Consider the following 18782-nt stretch of genomic DNA (forward strand, 5'->3'; position numbering starts at 1 on the left):
GATGATCACGAGAAGACGGCTTTTACTTGCCCCTTTGGTATTTTTGCTTATAGAAGAATGCCATTTGGCTTGTGTAATGCACCCGCAACTTTTCAACGGTGTGTTCAAGCAATCTTCTCCAACTTTATTGGTAAATGCATGGAGGTGTTCATGGATGATTTCTCGGTTTTCGGTTCGTCATTTGAAATGTGTTTGAATAGCTTGGATACCGTGCTGAAGCGGTGTATTGAAACTAGCTTGGTGCTCAATTGGGAGAAATGTCACTTCATGGTTACCGAGGGTATTGTCCTTGGTCATAAGATTTCTTCTAAGGGTATTGAGGTAGACCAAGAAAAGGTCGATGTTATTGGAAAGCTTCCACCACCGGTGAATGTCAAAGGTGTTCGAAGTTTTCTTGGTCATGCCGGATTTTACCGGAGATTCATTAAAGACTTCTCAAAGATAGCAAAGCCTATGAGCAACTTGCTCAACAAAGATAAGTCTTTTATTTTTGATAATGAATGTCTTTTAGCATTTGAAACTTTGAAAGAAAGATTGACCACTGCACCAATAATCATTGCTCCTAATTGGAATTTAAATTTTGAATTAATGTGTGATGCAAGTGATTATGCTGTTGGTGCGGTCTTGGGTCAACGTAAGGACAAAATTTTTCATGCTATTCACTATGCAAGTAAGGTTTTAAATGAGGCACAAATCAATTATGCCACAACTGAAAAAGAGTTACTTGCAATAGTTTATGCAATGGAGAAATTTCGTTCTTACCTTGTAGGTTCCAAAATTGTTGTCTATACTGACCATGCAGCTATCAAGTATCTCCTTACTAAGTCCGACTCAAAGCCAAGGCTCATCCGATGGATGTTATTGCTTCAAGAGTTTGACTTAGAGATCAAAGATAAGAAAGGCACGGAGAATCTTGTAGCTGATCACCTTTCGAGGTTGACAAACAATGAGGTAACCAAGAATGAACCGGAAGTTCGTGAAGAATTTCCCGATGAAAGGTTGCTAGCAATTGATGACATTCTGTCATTACGTAATATTAGGGACTTATTGTGACATTTTGATAGAGTTCTCATGCAATTTTTACTGTTCTGGAGTGCAAAAAGCTTAAAATTTGAAGTCTGTTCGAAGGAAATCGCGCCACGCCAATTTCAAGCCGTGCTGCGATTTTTGAAGCAAAAATACACACTTCCTGTAAAGGGGAAATCGCGGCACGCCAATTAACAAGGCGCGGCGCGATTTTGATGGGTCAGGCCCATGACTTCTATAAATACTGCACTCAATCTGAAGAACAAGGGTTACGATTTTGGAGAACGAAAGTGCGATTTAAACACCCAGAAGGCTGCAGCGGAGAGGATTTCATCATCTCTAACCCAGTTTATGTATGTTTTAATTCTTTCATTGATTATGCTATTTGTAAACTCAATTATGAGTAGCTAAATCTCTTAGAGATTAGGTCGGAGATGAACCTATGTAACCCTAATTGATCATATGTTGCTGTGAAACTCTATTACTTATTAATGATATTCTAGTTTTCATTCAATTCAATTGTTCTTACTGCTTTTTATATCCTGATCAAATATAAACATGATTTTGTGAGATCGAATGACTACTGACCATAGCTTTCGACTTAGACCTAATTGAATTGTCCTAATAAACATGGTTAGTCTAGGAATGGATAATCGTTTGTTAGTGATATTAGGTTAACGTGCTTAAACCTTTGATGATTATTAGACCACCTAAGGAATTAGGGGCTGTAGTTTAAAAAGAGGGTCCTAACTCAAGGGATTGATTAGGGCTAATTTGTTAACTATCGTGAAACTAGAGAATCATTAGTAATAATAGGTGCAGTAACCAATTAGGGGAAACATAGAGGATTCGAAGACCTGATCTCATCTCTCTCCTATTTTCTTAATCAAATCTTTACTTTTTATTTGATTTCTTAAAATCAAACCAAATCTACTGCCTAGTGGCAAAACAAAATAAACTTTTATACATCCTACTTTTATAACGAAATTGAATAATTGAAGTTAAAAACAGTCCTCGTGGGAACGATATTTTTACTACTTCGATAGTTATTGGTGCACTTGCCAATCGTCTATCAAGTTTTTGGCGCCGTTGCCGGGGACTGTTGAATTATTTCAACAAGGCAATTACGTTATAATTTAGGGTTTTTGCAATTTAATTTTCTGTTTTTTTTATTTTTATTTTTCTGTTTTCATATTCACTTGATTACTTTGCGTGGTGCAGTGCTACTAAGGTATTTTGCTGTTTATGCGAGGTAAACAGAGCTCTGACGACTTAGAGTACGATCCGGAGATTGAAAGAACTGCTAGAGCACTTCGGAAAGCTGTCCGATCGCAAAGGTTAGCTCAATCCGTTCCACCGGGTGTTCGAGAACAAGTACCGGAGCAACTCTCAAGTGAATCTGAAACAAATTCTTCTCCTAAATCTGCAACGATGGAAGGAGAAGGAGTTGTACCACCAAGACCTAAGCTTGGAGACTACGGGTTAGCCACTCATCGCGGTCAACTGACCCACACTTTTCAACCAGCTAACCCCGTAGCGTTCGACATCAAGACAACTGTCCTCAATGGTTTGAGGGACAAGCAATTCGATGGGACTGAAGCTATGAGTCCTCATGAACACTTGAGCCGTTTTGCTGAAACCTGTGAGTTTTGTGTGCAACCAGCCACCGTGACTGAAGCACAAAAGAAGCTAAGGCTGTTTCCTTTCACCTTGACGGGAAGAGCAAAAGATTGGTTGCTAACAATTCCAAACGGGACTGTCCAAACATGGGAAGAGTTAGAGCTGAAGTTCTTGGAGAAATACTTCCCTATGTCTAAGTATTGGGACAAGAAGATGGAGATCTCTAACTTCAAGCAAGGAGAAGGTGAATCATTGTATGATGCTTGGGAGCGATTCAATTTGCTTCTCAAGAGATGCCCTAATCATGAGTTCACCGAGAAGCAATACCTCCAAATCTTCACTGAGGGGGTAACACCAAACACTCGAATGTTCTTAGATGCTTCCGCGGGAGGTAGTCTCAAAAGTAAAACTGATCATGAAGTTCAAGCTCTAATTGAAAACATGGCTGGCAATGAGTATCGTGATCAAGCTAAAAAGAAAGAAAGAGGAGTGTTTGGGGTGAGTGAACAAACTGCTATCCTTGCTAACCAAGCAGCTATGAACAAACAAATTGAAGCTCTAACTAAGGAGTTTCAAGGCTTCACTTTGGCTCATAAGCAACAACAAGTGGCTGCAATCAAATGTGACTTATGTGGTGAAGAACATCCAAACGGTGAATGTGTTCCGGAAGGATCAAGTGAAGAAGCTAACTTCATGGGAGGATATCAAAGGCAGAATCAATACTACAATTCAGGCATTAATAAGCATCCAAATCTAAGCTACTCAAACAACAATGCTTTGAACTCTCAGATGCTAACTCCTCCTCAACAACAACAAAGGAAGCCATCCGCTCTTGAGGAAACTATGATGAACTTCATGAAGATGACTCAAGGCAACTTTGAAGAGATGAAGAAGAGTCAAGAAGCTGAAAGAAAGAACAATGAAGCTTCTAGGAAGATGCTTGAAACTCAACTGGGGCAATTAGCTAAGCAGTTGGCTGGACAAAACAAAGGCGGATTCTCAGGTAACACTAAAGATAACCCTAAGAATGAGTCTTGTAATGCTATTGAACTGAGGAGCAAAAAGGTTTTGACACCTTTAGTTCCAAAAGCTCCAAAGAAGGTTGATGAAGTAGTTGAGGTGGAGGAGAATGATGTAGTTGAAAAGAATGATGAGGGTGTAGTTGAAAAAGAAAATGATCATGGAGAAGTTGAAAACGAAAGGAAGAAAAAAATAGAGGGAGAAAAAAGTGAGAGATTAATTGATGAAGATTCAATCTTGAGGAAGTCGAAGAGTCAAATTTTGAAAGATGGAGACAAACCACAGGTTATTCCATCATATGTGAAGCTTCCATACCCTCACCTTTCGAAGAAGAAAGAAAAGGATGAAGGCCAATTCAAGAAGTTCATGCAACTTTTCTCACAACTTCAGGTAAATATTCCTTTCGGTGAAGCTCTTGATCAAATGCCGTTGTATGCTAAGTTCATGAAAGACTTGTTAACCAAAAGAAGGAAGCCTAAGGATGATGAGAACATAGCACTTTCTGAGAATTGTAGTGCTATTCTTCAAAAGAAGCTGCCACCTAAGCTGAAGGATCCTGGTGCTTTTACTATCCCTTGTTCAATTGGACCGGTAGACATTGGAAGAGCTTTATGTGACTTGGGAGCCAGTATAAATCTGATGCCTCTTTCAATGATGAAGAAGCTTAAGTGTGGGGAACCAAAACCAACAAGAATGACCATTACTTTAGCTGATCGGTCAATCTCTTATCCTTTCGGTATACTTGAAGATGTGCTAGTCAAGGTTAATGACTTGGTATTTCCAGCAGATTTTGTGATCTTAGATATGGCTGAAGATGGGGATATGCCACTCATTCTAGGAAGACCTTTCCTTGCAACTGGCCGTGCTTTGATTGACATTGAGAAAGGAGAGCTAATGTTGAGATTCCATAAGGAGCAAGTAGTGTTTAATATATTTGAGGCCATGAAGCACAAAGATGAAAATCCCAAGTGTTACCGGATTGACATTGTTGAAGAAATAGTTAAAGATGACTCTTGTGAACATCAACCAACACACCCTCTTGAACGTGCAATTGTGAATTCTATAGAAAAAGGTGAAGATGATGAAGATCTTGAAGTAAGTGATTGTGTGAAGCAACTAGCAGCAAGCAAGCAAGAGTTGGGTCCGGTAAAAACAGAAGAATTAATGGGTAAGCACTCTATAGATGCCCCTATTTTGAGTGGAGAAGGAGAGAAAAATCCAGAATTAAAAGAACTCCCTTCTCACTTGAAATATGTTTTTCTCACTAAGGATGCCTCTAAACCAGTAATCATCAGCAATACCTTGACACCTTTGGAAGAAGAAAAATTGATGAGGGTGTTAAGAGACAATCAAGGAGCTTTGGGGTGGAACATTTCTGATTTAAAGGGTATTAGTCCAGCTTATTGCATGCATAAAATACACATGGAGGCTGAATACAAACCGGTGGTTCAACCTCAAAGGAGACTTAACCCAACAATGAAGGAAGTGGTAAAGAAAGAGGTGCTGAAGTTACTAGATGCAGGTATGATCTACCCTATCTCAGATAGCTCATGGGTAAGTCCAGTTCATGTGGTACCCAAGAAAGGAGGAATGACGGTGGTAGCAAATGAAAAAAATGAATTGATACCCACCCGCACCGTCACTGGTTGGAGAATGTGTATAGACTACCGGAGGTTGAATACCGCAACAAGAAAGGACCACTTTCCATTACCATTCATGGATCAAATGATTGAGAGACTGGCTGGCCAAGCCTTTTATTGCTTCTTGGATGGGTATTCAGGGTATAATCAAATTGCAGTGGCTCCGGAAGATCAAGAAAAGACTGCCTTCACTTGTCCATTCGGTGTGTTTGCTTATCGAAGGATGCCCTTTGGGCTGTGTAATGCGCCGGCAACCTTTCAAAGGTGCATGCTTTCCATCTTCTCTGATATGATAGAGAAGAACATTGAGGTATTTATGGACGACTTTTCTGTTTTTGGTAAGTCTTTTGATCAATGCTTGTTCCATTTAAATGCTGTACTTAAAAGATGCACCGAAACTAACCTTGTTTTGAATTGGGAAAAATGTCATTTTATGGTAACCGAAGGTATAGTTTTGGGGCATAAGATAAGTGCTAAAGGCATTGAAGTGGACCAAGCTAAGATAGAGGTTATAGAGAAACTTCCTCCACCAATCAATGTTAAAGGAGTGAGGAGTTTCTTGGGGCATGCCGGTTTCTATCGGCGGTTCATAAAAGACTTTTCTAAAATTTCCAAACCCCTCTGTAACCTCTTGGTCAAAGAAAACGAGTTTAATTTTGACTCTGAATGTCTAAATGCTTTTTCTTTGATTAAAAACAAGTTGGTAACTGCACCAATAATCATTGCACCCGATTGGGATTTACCTTTTGAACTTATGTGTGATGCAAGTGATTATGCTGTTGGTGCAGTCCTAGGCCAACGCAAGAACAAATTTTTTCATGCAATTTACTATGCAAGCAAGGTTTTAAATGAAAATCAAGTTAACTATTCCACAACTGAAAAGGAATTGCTTGCGGTAATCTTTGCATTGGAAAAATTTCGTTCTTATCTAATAGGCTCCAAAGTCATTGTTTTTACAGATCATGCAGCTCTCAAATATCTCTTAACAAAAGGGGATTCAAAGCCTCGACTGTTGAGGTGGATCCTATTATTGCAAGAATTTGATCTTGAAATTCGTGACAAGAAGGGAGTCGAGAACGTGGTAGCTGACCACCTCTCAAGGCTGGAGAATGACGAGGTAACAAAGAAGGAGAAGGCCATCAAGGCCGAGTTCCCCGATGAACAGCTGTTTGCTATTGGAGAAAGACCTTGGTTTGCTGACATGGCAAACTTTAAGGCCGGCAACATAGTTCCTGATGATCTAACCTACCCTCAGAGGAAAAAGTTCTTCAAAGATGCAAACCACTACTTGTGGGATGACCCTTATCTGTTTAAGGTAGGTACTGACGGTTTGATTAGACGTTGTGTTGCAGGTGAGGAAGCACATAGTATCATGTGGCACTGCCATAGCTCAGCTTATGGAGGCCACCACAGTGGAGAAAGAACAGCTGCAAAAATTTTGCAAAGTGGATTCTGGTGGCCCACCCTTTTCAAAGATTGCCACGACTTCGTCACAAGATGTGACAAATGCCAAAGGACAGGTAATATATCAAAGAGGAATGAAATGCCCCTAAAAGGAATCATTGAAGTTGAACCATTTGATTGTTGGGGTATTGATTTTATGGGACCATTCCCTCCATCTTACTCTTATCTCCATATTCTAGTCTGTGTTGATTATGTCACAAAGTGGGTTGAAGCGATACCATGTGTTGCTAATGATGCCAAAACGGTTGTCAACTTCCTTCAAAAGAATATTTTCACTAGGTTTGGAACTCCTAGAGTATTGATCAGTGATGGGGGGAAGCATTTTTGCAATAATTTTCTTGAAAATGTGCTCAAAAAGTATAACATTAAGCACAAAGTTGCAACTCCCTATCACCCACAAACTAGTGGTCAAGCAGAGGTTTCAAACCGACAGCTGAAACAGATTCTGGAGAAGACAGTTGCGTCAAATAGGAAAGATTGGTCTAGGAAATTAGATGACGCACTGTGGGCATATAGGACAGCCTTTAAGACCCATCTTGGGTTCTCACCCTATCAGTTAGTATATGGGAAGGCATGTCATCTTCCAGTCGAGCTGGAACATAAAGCTTATTGGGCCATTAAGGCCTTGAATTTTGATCAAGTAGCCGCTGGTAAGAAAAGAATTTTGAAACTTAATGAACTTGAGGAGATGAGGCTTAGAGCGTATGAAAATGCCCTCATCTATAAAGCCAGGACAAAAAGGTATCATGACAAAAACTTAGTGCCTAGGGATATTAACTGTGGACAACTAGTTTTGTTGTATAATTCCAGGTTGAAGCTGTTTCCTGGGAAGCTCAAGTCAAAATGGTCTGGACCATTCTTGGTCAAAAGTGTGTCACCATATGGAGCTGTTGAACTAGTGACACCTGAAGGAGATCGAAGTTTCAAAGTTAATGGACAAAGAGTTAAACCATACCTAGGTGGCGACCTACCTAAAGGAAGGGTGGCACTCATTCTGAAGGACCTCTGAGGATCCTTAGCAGTCATGCTAGTGACGATAAAGAAGCGCTGGGTGGGAGGCAACCCACTAGATTTACTTTGTTTTTCAATACATTCAGTTTTTATTTTCTTTTTAATGTCAAAGTCCATTGAACTTATTTCCCTATTGTAATTGATCCTGCACTTGTTTTATTAATGAATTTGTTTTGTTTCATGTGACCTATTCCAGTTTAGTAACAGTTGTTTGATGAAACGGTATTCCAAAAGTTCTAAAGGAGGGGTGACTTGATTCAAAGGCGAAGTGTACGGCGTTGCTAGGTAGTCACACACTCCCAGAAATCTCAGCCATAAGGTTCATTGCCAAATTTGTTTTTCAATTTACTTATATTTAGATTAGTTTTCCATGCAACTACATTTCTAGAACTTGCATTGTTTCTCTATTATTGATTGGTCTTTGTCAATTACACACTGAGGCAAAAGTGCTTGGTCCTGTGAACCTTTTTGAAGCCTACCCTGATATTGATTGAATTTATCCTTTCTTAACCAATTGTGAGCCGGTAGGATTAGAACTTTTTGTTCGGTGACAAACTACATTACAAGCCTAGAGACTTTTAGGACTTGTCCCTTAATGAATTTCTGAGTTAAGGCATTGTAGAATGTTGCTAAAGATTAAGTTTGGGGTTGCTATTGGAATTTGCAACCAACTAAGTTTGGGGTGGGGGTACTAGAGAATAAGAGAAAAAAAAAAAAAAAATGAAAGAAATATGAAATTGTCATGCAATATATACACAAAAATGGTGTATCAAAAAAAAAAGAAATTGAATGATGAAAAAGGGACAAAACATCTAAAATCCGAGTAACTTCAAACTCGAGTGTCCCTAAATGTTAAAAATGTTCTCTAGTACCTTTGCATTGATTGTATTTCCACAAGGTGAATGAATGAAGGATTGAACTTTGTGCTTTAACTTCCGTAGGAATGCCTAACTCAAATTTTGTGTAGCCTACTTATCCAAATATATCCCACCTTTCACCTAAGCCCCGTTATAACCCTAAAGACCTCAAAAGTGTGTAATGATATTGACTTTGATTGATGTTTAGAAACTTTTCAAGCATATGGTAATATGTAGACCTGCATGTCGACTGGTAGAACCCTATTTCAAATTGTTGCGTGGAGTTGTGAATTGGTGGATGCGAACAAGTCAAACTAGCTCATCTTTAGCTAGAAGGAGAATGAACTTTTGGGTACTATCGTTTTGTCAGGTAACTGTTATTTTACTGTCGTTTGTCACTGTTGCAAGCAAATTCCTTGAGGACAAGGAATGGTTTAAGTTTGGGGTTGTGATGACATTCTGTCATTACGTAATATTAGGGACTTATTGTGACATTTTGATAGAGTTCTCATGCAATTTTTACTGTTCTGGAGTGCAAAAAGCTTAAAATTTGAAGTCTGTTCGAAGGAAATCGCGCCACGCCAATTTCAAGCCGTGCTGCGATTTTTGAAGCAAAAATACACACTTCCTGTAAAGGGGAAATCGCGGCACGCCAATTAACAAGGCGCGGCGCGATTTTGATGGGTCAGGCCCATGACTTCTATAAATACTGCACTCAATCTGAAGAACAAGGGTTACGATTTTGGAGAACGAAAGTGCGATTTAAACACCCAGAAGGCTGCAGCGGAGAGGATTTCATCATCTCTAACCCAGTTTATGTATGTTTTAATTCTTTCATTGATTATGCTATTTGTAAACTCAATTATGAGTAGCTAAATCTCTTAGAGATTAGGTCGGAGATGAACCTATGTAACCCTAATTGATCATATGTTGCTGTGAAACTCTATTACTTATTAATGATATTCTAGTTTTCATTCAATTCAATTGTTCTTACTGCTTTTTATATCCTGATCAAATATAAACATGATTTTGTGAGATCGAATGACTACTGACCATAGCTTTCGACTTAGACCTAATTGAATTGTTCTAATAAACATGGTTAGTCTAGGAATGGATAATCGTTTGTTAGTGATATTAGGTTAACGTGCTTAAACCTTTGATGATTATTAGACCACCTAAGGAATTAGGGGCTGTAGTTTAAAAAGAGGGTCCTAACTCAAGGGATTGATTAGGGCTAATTTGTTAACTATCGTGAAACTAGAGAATCATTAGTAATAATAGGTGCAGTAACCAATTAGGGGAAACATAGAGGATTCGAAGACCTGATCTCATCTCTCTCCTATTTTCTTAATCAAATCTTTACTTTTTATTTGATTTCTTAAAATCAAACCAAATCTACTGCCTAGTGGCAAAACAAAATAAACTTTTATACATCCTACTTTTATAACGAAATTGAATAATTGAAGTTAAAAACAGTCCTCGTGGGAACGATATTTTTACTACTTCGATAGTTATTGGTGCACTTGCCAGAGATCTATCAGCAATCAATGTGAGACCATGGTTTGCCGATATGGTGAACTACAAGGCAACCGGGTTCATTCCGGAAGATTTTGAATGGCAACAACGCAAGAAGTTCCTCCATGATGCTAACCACTTTGTGTGGGATGAGCCTTACTTGTTCAAAATTGGAGCGGACAATCTCTTGCGTAGGTGTGTGGTTGATGAAGAGGCAAAGAAGATCCTATGGCAATGTCATAATTCGCCCTATGGAGGTCACTTCAATGGGGAGAGAACAGCCGCAAAGGTACTTCAATCCGGGTTCTATTGGCCAACTCTATTCAAAGATGCCAATTTACATTGCAAGCATTGTGATGAATGCCAAAGAACCGGATCAATGTCAAAGAGAAACGAGATGCCTCTACAACTCATCCTTGAAGTGGAAGTGTTTGATTGTTGGGGGATAGATTTTGTTGGCCCTTTTCCTTCATCATATTCAAATGAGTACATCTTGGTAGCTGTTGATTATGTTTCAAAGTGGGTGGAAGCCGTAGCATCGCCTAAAGCCGATAGCAAGACGGTAGTGAAGTTCCTAAAGAAGAATATTTTCACCCGGTTTGGTACACCAAGTGTTCTTATTAGTGATGGAGGGTCACACTTTTGCAACACACAACTTGCCAAGGCCCTAGATCATTATGGAGTCAAGCACAACGTAGCATCACCGTATCATCCGCAAACGAATGGACAAGCCGAAGTTTCCAACCGGGAGGTCAAACGAATACTTGAGAAGACGGTCTCTACATCTCGGAAGGATTGGTCGGCTAAACTTGATGAAGCTTTGTGGGCATATAGGACTGCATACAAGTCTCCTATAGGCCTCACTCCTTTCCAAATGGTCTATGGCAAATCTTGTCACTTACCGGTCGAGCTCGAACATAAAGCATTTTGGGCATTGAAGTTCCTAAACTTTGATCAAGAGAAGGCCGGTGAAAGAAGAAAAGTTCAAATGCATGAGCTTGAAGAATTGCGAAATCAAGCTTATGAATCTTCAAAGCTCTACAAAGAAAGGACCAAGAAGTATCATGACAAGAAGATCATTCTGAGACAATTCATGCCGGGACAAATGGTGTTACTTTTCAATTCAAGACTAAGATTGTTTCCGGGCAAATTGAAGTCTAAGTGGTCCGGACCTTTCATGGTTAAAGAGGTTAAACCATATGGAGCTGTTGAACTTGAGGATCCAGTCACAAAAGCCAACTGGACTGTGAATGGGCAGAGACTAAAGCCCTACTTCGGTGATGAAATTGATCGGTGTTTGTCGACGATTTCACTAATCGAACCATGATTTCTTCAAAATGCGTCAAGCTCAGGACGTAAAACAAGCTCTTGCTGGGAGGCACACCCAGTTTTGGAAGTATTTTCTATGTTTATTGCATATAGTAGTAGTACATAAGCATTGAAAGCTGGATTGAAACAACAAAGAAAAACTGATCCTGAAGCATCACGCTAATAGCGTAAATTTCGCTATTAGCGTGGGAGCTACAGAGAGCTACGCTAATAGCGTAGGTTTGGCGTAGGAGAAAATTTTTGGTGGGCCCAGGGGATTAACTCCCCTTAACTCCCCACAACCCACTCCTCTTCCCTTTTTACGGTTTCTTTCTTCCTTTTCTCACTCTCACACACAAAAACTTCTCTCACCCACACACTAACCCTAAAAATCAAACCCCTTGTCCTTTGTTTCAATTGGTTCCAAGCATTCATCTTTGCATCAATCATTCTTGTTTGCATCCAATCACTGCACTAACAGGTTTGATTATCTTTCCTTTCCTTGTTCTTATTGAAAAATACATGTTTTGACATGATTAGCAATGCTTAGGGTTAGGGTTAGAGTTTTGATTTGTAAAAAGAGATTGTTCTTCATTGATTATAGTTGGAAAAGGAACAAGAATCATAACCCACATGCAACAAACATTCATCTTTTGATTTTGACCCATTTTGTAAAAATTTGAAAAATAAGGGTTTGAATGATTTGTTGGCAAATGTTGTGATTTTGATTCCTTTTCATAACTATATTGTGTTGTAGAGACATAGGATGAAACCTAGGGGTGAAATATGCTGGTATGTGCTGAGAAATTGCAGGAACAAGAATTTTGAAAATTTGAAAATTGCAGGTACGAAGAAATACGCTAATAGCGAAATCTACACTAATAGCGAAATTTTTCCAGAAAATTTCGCTATTAGCGTGGCAGGCGCTAATAGCGTAGTTCTTCATACTTGCCCAGATTTTCGAAATTTTTGATGTTTTTAAATGACCAATCCTACTTTGTGCTAATATTTTCTATGCAATATGTTGGTATTTCCTGGTTTTGCTGCAGATGGCACCTAAGAACCAAGACAACCTCACCGGGACCAAACATCCTAGAGACAAAATCATTCTATGCAAGGAGTTCTATTGCAATGATGTTCCTGATTCCTCACCCACCACCCTTGCTGATGCTTTTGCCTGGACTTCCTTTATAAGAGGGAAGCAAATCCCATTTGATAGGGATTCAATTAATGAATTCCTAGGCAATCCCTTAGACCTTGAGCCCTCACCTGATCCAACTGACCCTGCATTGTGTACTTATGCCAAGAGAAATGCTTAGGGAAACTGGACCTATGAGCAAATTGAGAGGGACATCATGAACAAGGGTCGGTATTTTGTGAAGAATGATAGAGGAGAGATCAGGCATGCTCTTACCAAAGAAATGAATGCTAAGGCCTGCTTAGCATTTCAATTTCTTGTCCATAATGCTATGCCCAGAGCCCATACATCCGATGCCCCAAAAGCTGTTCTACCTCTCATCTGGTGTATTACTAAGAAAGTGAAAGTGGATATTGCTTGCATCATCGCCAATGAGCTCAAGGCTGTGGCGTTAAAGGTTGCCACCGGTGCAAAGAAGGTTGCACTATTCTACCCGGGACTCATCATGGCTTTGCTAAAGGCCCATGGAGTGGCCATTACTGGACCCTTTGATGAAGACATTGAGGGGACCATTACTGACGCTTCTATTCGTACCTGGGAGAAGAGAGAGCAGAGATGCACCCAAGACCACTTTTCTGATGATGAGGGTGGCCCATCTGAGGGCACTGGTTCTTTTGATTTTTCAGGTTTGCAGACCTTTATGCTGGAGCAGCAGATGAATAACCAGTACGTAAGGGACCAGAACAGCTTTTTGATGGATCAAAACGAAGCAATTTGGAGGAGCAACCAAGGCATACACCAGGACCTCTACAATGCTCACATGTATCCGGGGAATGCTGATTACCCGGTTATGACACCTGACCAGTACCAGAGCTATGTTCACTGGCCTGAGGGCAGGCCAGGTCCTTATGTGGGGGTGGCAGATGCTGTTGATGATGAGGCTACACCTGATCCTGATGATTCTGGAGGTGAAGATGAGGATGTGGATGAGGATCTTGATATGGATGATGCTGATGATGATCAGTGATTCATTGGCTTTTTAGTGATGATTTTCATTTTGCTTTCAAACTTATGTTTCTTTATTTCATGTTGAAACTTATTTAATTTGGTTGTATTTTGCACTTTGGTTATATTTTGTACTCTTCGAGCACTGTGGTTTTTAGTGCTCGACCTGATACTTTAGTACTTTATATTATTATAGTTTAATAACTTAGCTTGTGGATTTTAACTAATGTTTTGGATGAATTTTTGTTTAAATCTTGCTTGTGTCTCAAAAGAAAATTGCTCATGAACAATAAATCTTAAAGTGCTCCATTGAGCCAATGTTTGAGCAAAAGCAGGTGAGTGATAGTGATATTACTTGTGAGAAAGCGTAAAGCCAAGGTATTGGTTTCCTGTTATTTTAGGTTTTTAATAAGAATTTGAAACTTGTACTTTGCACAAAATATATATCATTTAATTCTTGTCATAAACATAAATATTTTTGAACCACTTAGTACTTAACATAAATGTGAGGTAGCTTCAATCTGTTGTATATATGCTGGAGACCGATAATCACCGTCTAACTTGTTTTAGTTATGTTAAATCTGATCATTATTTTGAACTGTTTGAAAGCATGGAAAGGATCAAGGCACTTTTTGAATTGAGAGTAACCTACTTGACCACATAAAGCCTACCTGTGAGAAGAGCGAGTATCTGATACCCCAATCTGAGCCAAATGAATCAAGTCTTCAAACATGAACTGTCAATATTCATAAGCACAATGCTTGTTGAATTTGCCTGAAATTTTTTCAAAAATCCAGTTCATGGTTGAATCTTATAGGACTTTGATAATTTTACTTTGTTGAACCCTTAACCTTTTTGTACTTTGTCCCTTGCCTTAGGATAGGGGAACATTCAATTAGAGTTTTGTTGTATTCAAGTTGGGGAGAAAAAGGAGGCATCATTTGTCAAGTGTGGTGAAATTGTTAAAATAACCTGACAACATTGTATCAAAGAAAAGTTGTACATTTGATAAAGAAAAGAAAAAGAAGAAAAAGAAAGAGAAAAATCAAAAATAGAATAAGTTGTCAAGGTTATTGGTTTGATTGTTAATCACCAAAGGTTGTTATTCTTGGTAGGAAAGTATATGGATTTCAAGTTGTGATACAAAAAAAAATGTTCCTCTTTGATAGGCTTTCTGATCAATTGCCCCACATATGACATTTCTTTTGTAGTCCAGCCAAGCTATAACCCTTGCAAGACCTTTTGATCCATGCTTTTATGCTTTTTGAGACGATATTTGGATGGACACCTAACTTAAATAGGATGTTAGCATGATTGTTGGATGTGTGTTCATTACCTCACTTATTGTTATCATATTATTGCATTTACTTTTAAAGAAGTGTGTTAGGTGTGGTTCATAGATAGTTATGTTTATGTTTTGAAGTTTATGATGTATAGTTTGTGCTTAGGACATATTTCGCATTCTTAGTTTGTACCTAGAGTATCGGAGGACTTCATGCATGTCCACGCGATCATATTTGAATCACCATTTGTTTATTTTTGTTTTGAATTGTTGACACCATGTTGAAAACCTTGTCCAAAGCCTTGTTAGTTTCCTTGTCAATTGTTTTGTTTGAGGACAAACAAAAAGCCAAGTTGGGGAGAGTTTGATAAGTGTTTAAAAGTGATATATTTCATATAGGAGTTTAGGCATTTTAGTGACTTGTTTTGCAAGATTCTCTATGGAAAACTCCAAATATTGTGTTAATATGTCATTTATGCTTTTGAGCCTTATTCTACCCCTTTTGTGCAGGAAAATACAAGCAAGGAGCAAGAAAAGTCAAAATTCAAGGAAGCCACGCCATTAGCGTGTCATACGCTATTAGCGTAGGAAGAAAAGCCCAAGGTCAGAGAGATACGCCATTAGCGTACCTGGGGCGTAGGATCTGGAGCACTCTTGAAGAGTACGCCAATAGCGTATACTGAGCTATTAGCGTACAGGCTCCAGGGAGCTACGCCAATAGCGTACCTGGAGCGTAGCTGTCATGAAGAACCACGCTATTAGCGTGGGTTACGCTATTAGCGTAAAAGCTCCAGAGGGATACGCCATTAGCGTAGCTGTAGCGTAGAAGCAGGGCAAGGCCAACGTGGCACAAGCCCATTGGCCAGATTATAGGCCGACATACCACGCCATTAGCGTAATATGCGCTATTAGCGTAGGTACAAAAACACAGGCCATTTAAATAGCATTCTTACCTCTCTTTTAGGTCATTCACTATTCCATTGATATTTTTATACATTCTAAGAGAGAGGTCAGAGCTATTTCCAAGAGAGAAACACAAAGCAAGTGATTAAGGAGTAGATTCAACCCTAGATTCATTGAGACATCAAGGATCTTGGCATGGAATCTTCATCTTTCCTTCATTCCTTGCATTAGTTTACATGTCTATGTGTAGCTATCACCTTCTTTGTAGTATTGAGGTAACAATCAAGCTATTATGTAATCTTTTGATCTTTTAATATATAAGGTTCTAGCTTAATGATTCAATATTGTTGTTATTCTTGCTTTTAATGCTTCCAATGAGATTCAAGATGATTTGGACACAAACTCTTGAATCTAGAACTAGAATAACAATCTATCTTATGTTATATCACTCTTGACAAGTTTGTAAACCTTTGATAATTACTTTTAATCAAGATTTTAATGCTTTCGGATACTTAATCAGGCTGGACACAGTCGATTAAGTTATCCGATCGACTTTGTTATTGTTTAAGGAATTTGGACACGAATGTTTAAACGCTAACTTAGAAATAACGATGTCGCTTTGGACACGAAGGATATTGTAGAAATGATTGTAATAATATTGGTTATAAAGCTAGAGTCTATTAATCGATCGAGAGATTGCTGCTGTTATGCTTGCTCGTTATCTTATACCGCAAGCGAAATAGTTCGATCTCCTCTCGTTTTTACTTTATTGTCATCTATGGATATAGTGTTACAAACATACATTTTTATACCCGATACCTTAATGTGAACTATTGTGAAAATGCTTATGATTAACGCAACTCCCTGTGGAAACGATCCTATATATACTCACGTGTACATAGTTATATGACATGTAGGAAAAACTTACATCAAATTCCTATACTTCTTTACGGCATTTCCTTCACCAACCTCAACCTTGAAAAGAACTTGCTTGTCAATAAGCACATTAAAATCAGCAGGATAATCATTGGCTCATTCTCCCTGTTGAAAGATTAGAAGATGTTAGTTGAAAATTCTTTGAGAAAAAAATCCTCATATGCAGTACATGCATTTATCCACTACCTTGTCACGTTCTTTGATTAAGTCTTCCACGTTACGCCCAATAAATTGTGTCATTTGGCGATCAAAAAGGACAAAGGTAGTGGATCCTGTATCGTCCATCACAATGACATGCAGCTTGAACCTAACAAATAATCAACTGTATCAATAGACTTCTACGTATAATAAAAACAAAAATTATATTTGGATAAGATTCAGTTACCTAGGCACATCGCTTTTTCAAGTTTTGCACTTGCGACAAAGGAGCATTCCATTGTCAACAGTGACCAATGAAGCACACTGGGTACATGATCGAAAGTACCATTCAACCCCAGTTTCGATCACATATAGTGGCAAGTACCGAACCTTGACACACCTTTAAAAATTTCACCACCTTTTGCATATAAATCTTGAACATAAATATCAATGATTAATCCAAAACAATATTTAAAAATTCCCAAAATAGACAACTACCTGAGTTGACTCAATCATACTTTCGATTATCATTCTCTTGGTGTTGAGCAAGTCATATGACAGAGATGCAGAGTTGTTTGTTGAAATCTGACTAACACTTTGGGTCAATTGGAGCGATGCATTTTTCATGCTGATAAAAGTATACCAATGTCATTAAAAGAATGAAACTCAAGCAGCAAAATGTTTCATTGATGTAGTAATTATAGTATATCAAGTCTTACAAAATACGTCCATACCAATCATAATTTTTTAGCTTCTACTTTCTATAAAAACGTAAATGCTTACCCTTCCATGTAAGCAGCAACATCAGGTAAATCCCCATTAAGTATGAGCTTAGTCCCAAAAAATGCATTAGCAATTCCCATTGCACCTAGTTTTAACAAATTGAACAGCAAGTGAACATTATTATTCATTTTATGCATGGATATTAATAGAAAGTAGAAACTAAAAACTATGAAATACCTAAATATTTGCGTGTCTTGCAAAACTGCAATATCAATACAATAGGCAAAGAGTTGTCGTGGTTAACAAAAAAGCTCATAATTTTGTCAGCATGTTCACCCCCAATTAGAGAGCAATGCAAACGGTTGTTTCAGTAATCAAATATTAGGTAATAATCAATGCATCCACACAATGTTTATTAAATTATATTACATGAAAGAGGCACAAATAAAAAGATAAAGCTCACTCTAGATCTTGCAAAGTGAGATCAATCACTTTTCTCTTCGTGCCCTCCTTTTCAGTTTCCCTTACATCACCCCTTTCAATTTTATGACCAATAACATATGATATTATGTATAGAAAAGTAAAAACAATTGTAAGAATTTTCTCAAGGAGTGTAGAGAGTTATAAGTAATGTACAACAAACATTCATAATTGAAGTATTACCAGCAGATGTGTCCTTGACATTTGAAGAGAGAGTTTCATTGAATGACATGAAATCATTGGTAGGAATAGTAGGCAAGTCTTTTTTGGTAAAACTTGAATACTAAGTTTGTGTTTGTGCGAAGTTAGCTTATATGGATTATTATACATAGGTTAGAAAATTAATACTATCAAAATAAGTACATAAACTACAATAAAAAATAAGTACATAAGATGATTTAGTCAAATTTTCCTCATCACTATATGGAATACACATTCACATGCTTACATCTTGTATCATTGCACCTGTTCAGTTCTTTATTATGAAGGTATCATCTATAAATATAGAAATATGAAGGTTGTATTAAAGGAAATACTGAAAGATTTTCAATTTCTTACTAAATTTTTTGCCAATATGTTTGTTATTTATCGGACCCCTTGTATCACTGCTGCAGTCAATAAACAGTATATAAGGGCAGGGAAGTTGAAGAGATGAAGATACTGAGGCAGTGGTGGTAGAGAAAATAATGCTTTAGGATCAAACTCAAAAGGTGAGC

At 38.2% G+C, this 18782-nt stretch overlaps 1 protein-coding gene, 1 non-coding gene and 1 pseudogene across 2 annotated transcripts; 1 reads left to right on the forward strand and 2 right to left on the reverse strand.

Annotated features, from left to right (window-relative positions):
• The first annotated feature begins 1911 nt into the window (after positions 1–1911).
• Positions 1912–7783, forward strand: LOC146916767 (uncharacterized). Its single transcript, XM_085718720.1, has one exon. It carries the CDS (start codon positions 2272–2274, stop codon positions 7777–7779), a length of 5508 nt encoding a protein of 1835 aa, XP_085574846.1. The 5' UTR covers positions 1912–2271; the 3' UTR covers positions 7780–7783.
• On the reverse strand, positions 2851–2957 carry LOC146916768 (small nucleolar RNA R71). Its single transcript, XR_015017189.1, has one exon. It is a non-coding gene; the product is annotated as a small nucleolar RNA R71 (small nucleolar RNA).
• Positions 7784–16713: 8930 nt separating the features above from the next.
• On the reverse strand, positions 16714–18396 carry LOC146916769 (uncharacterized; annotated as a pseudogene).
• Between the last annotated feature and the right edge of the window lie 386 nt (positions 18397–18782).

Source organism: Medicago sativa, chromosome 6 (assembly GCF_051527215.1).
Source record: "Medicago sativa cultivar Bolivia chromosome 6, Bolivia_mono, whole genome shotgun sequence".
Lineage (NCBI taxonomy): Eukaryota > Viridiplantae > Streptophyta > Magnoliopsida > Fabales > Fabaceae > Medicago > Medicago sativa.

What these genes read in the sequence shown, in the direction of transcription:
- LOC146916767 (XM_085718720.1), top strand. Translation starts at nt 2,272, where the DNA reads ATGCGAGGTAAACAGAGCTCTGACGACTTAGAGTACGATCCGGAGATT.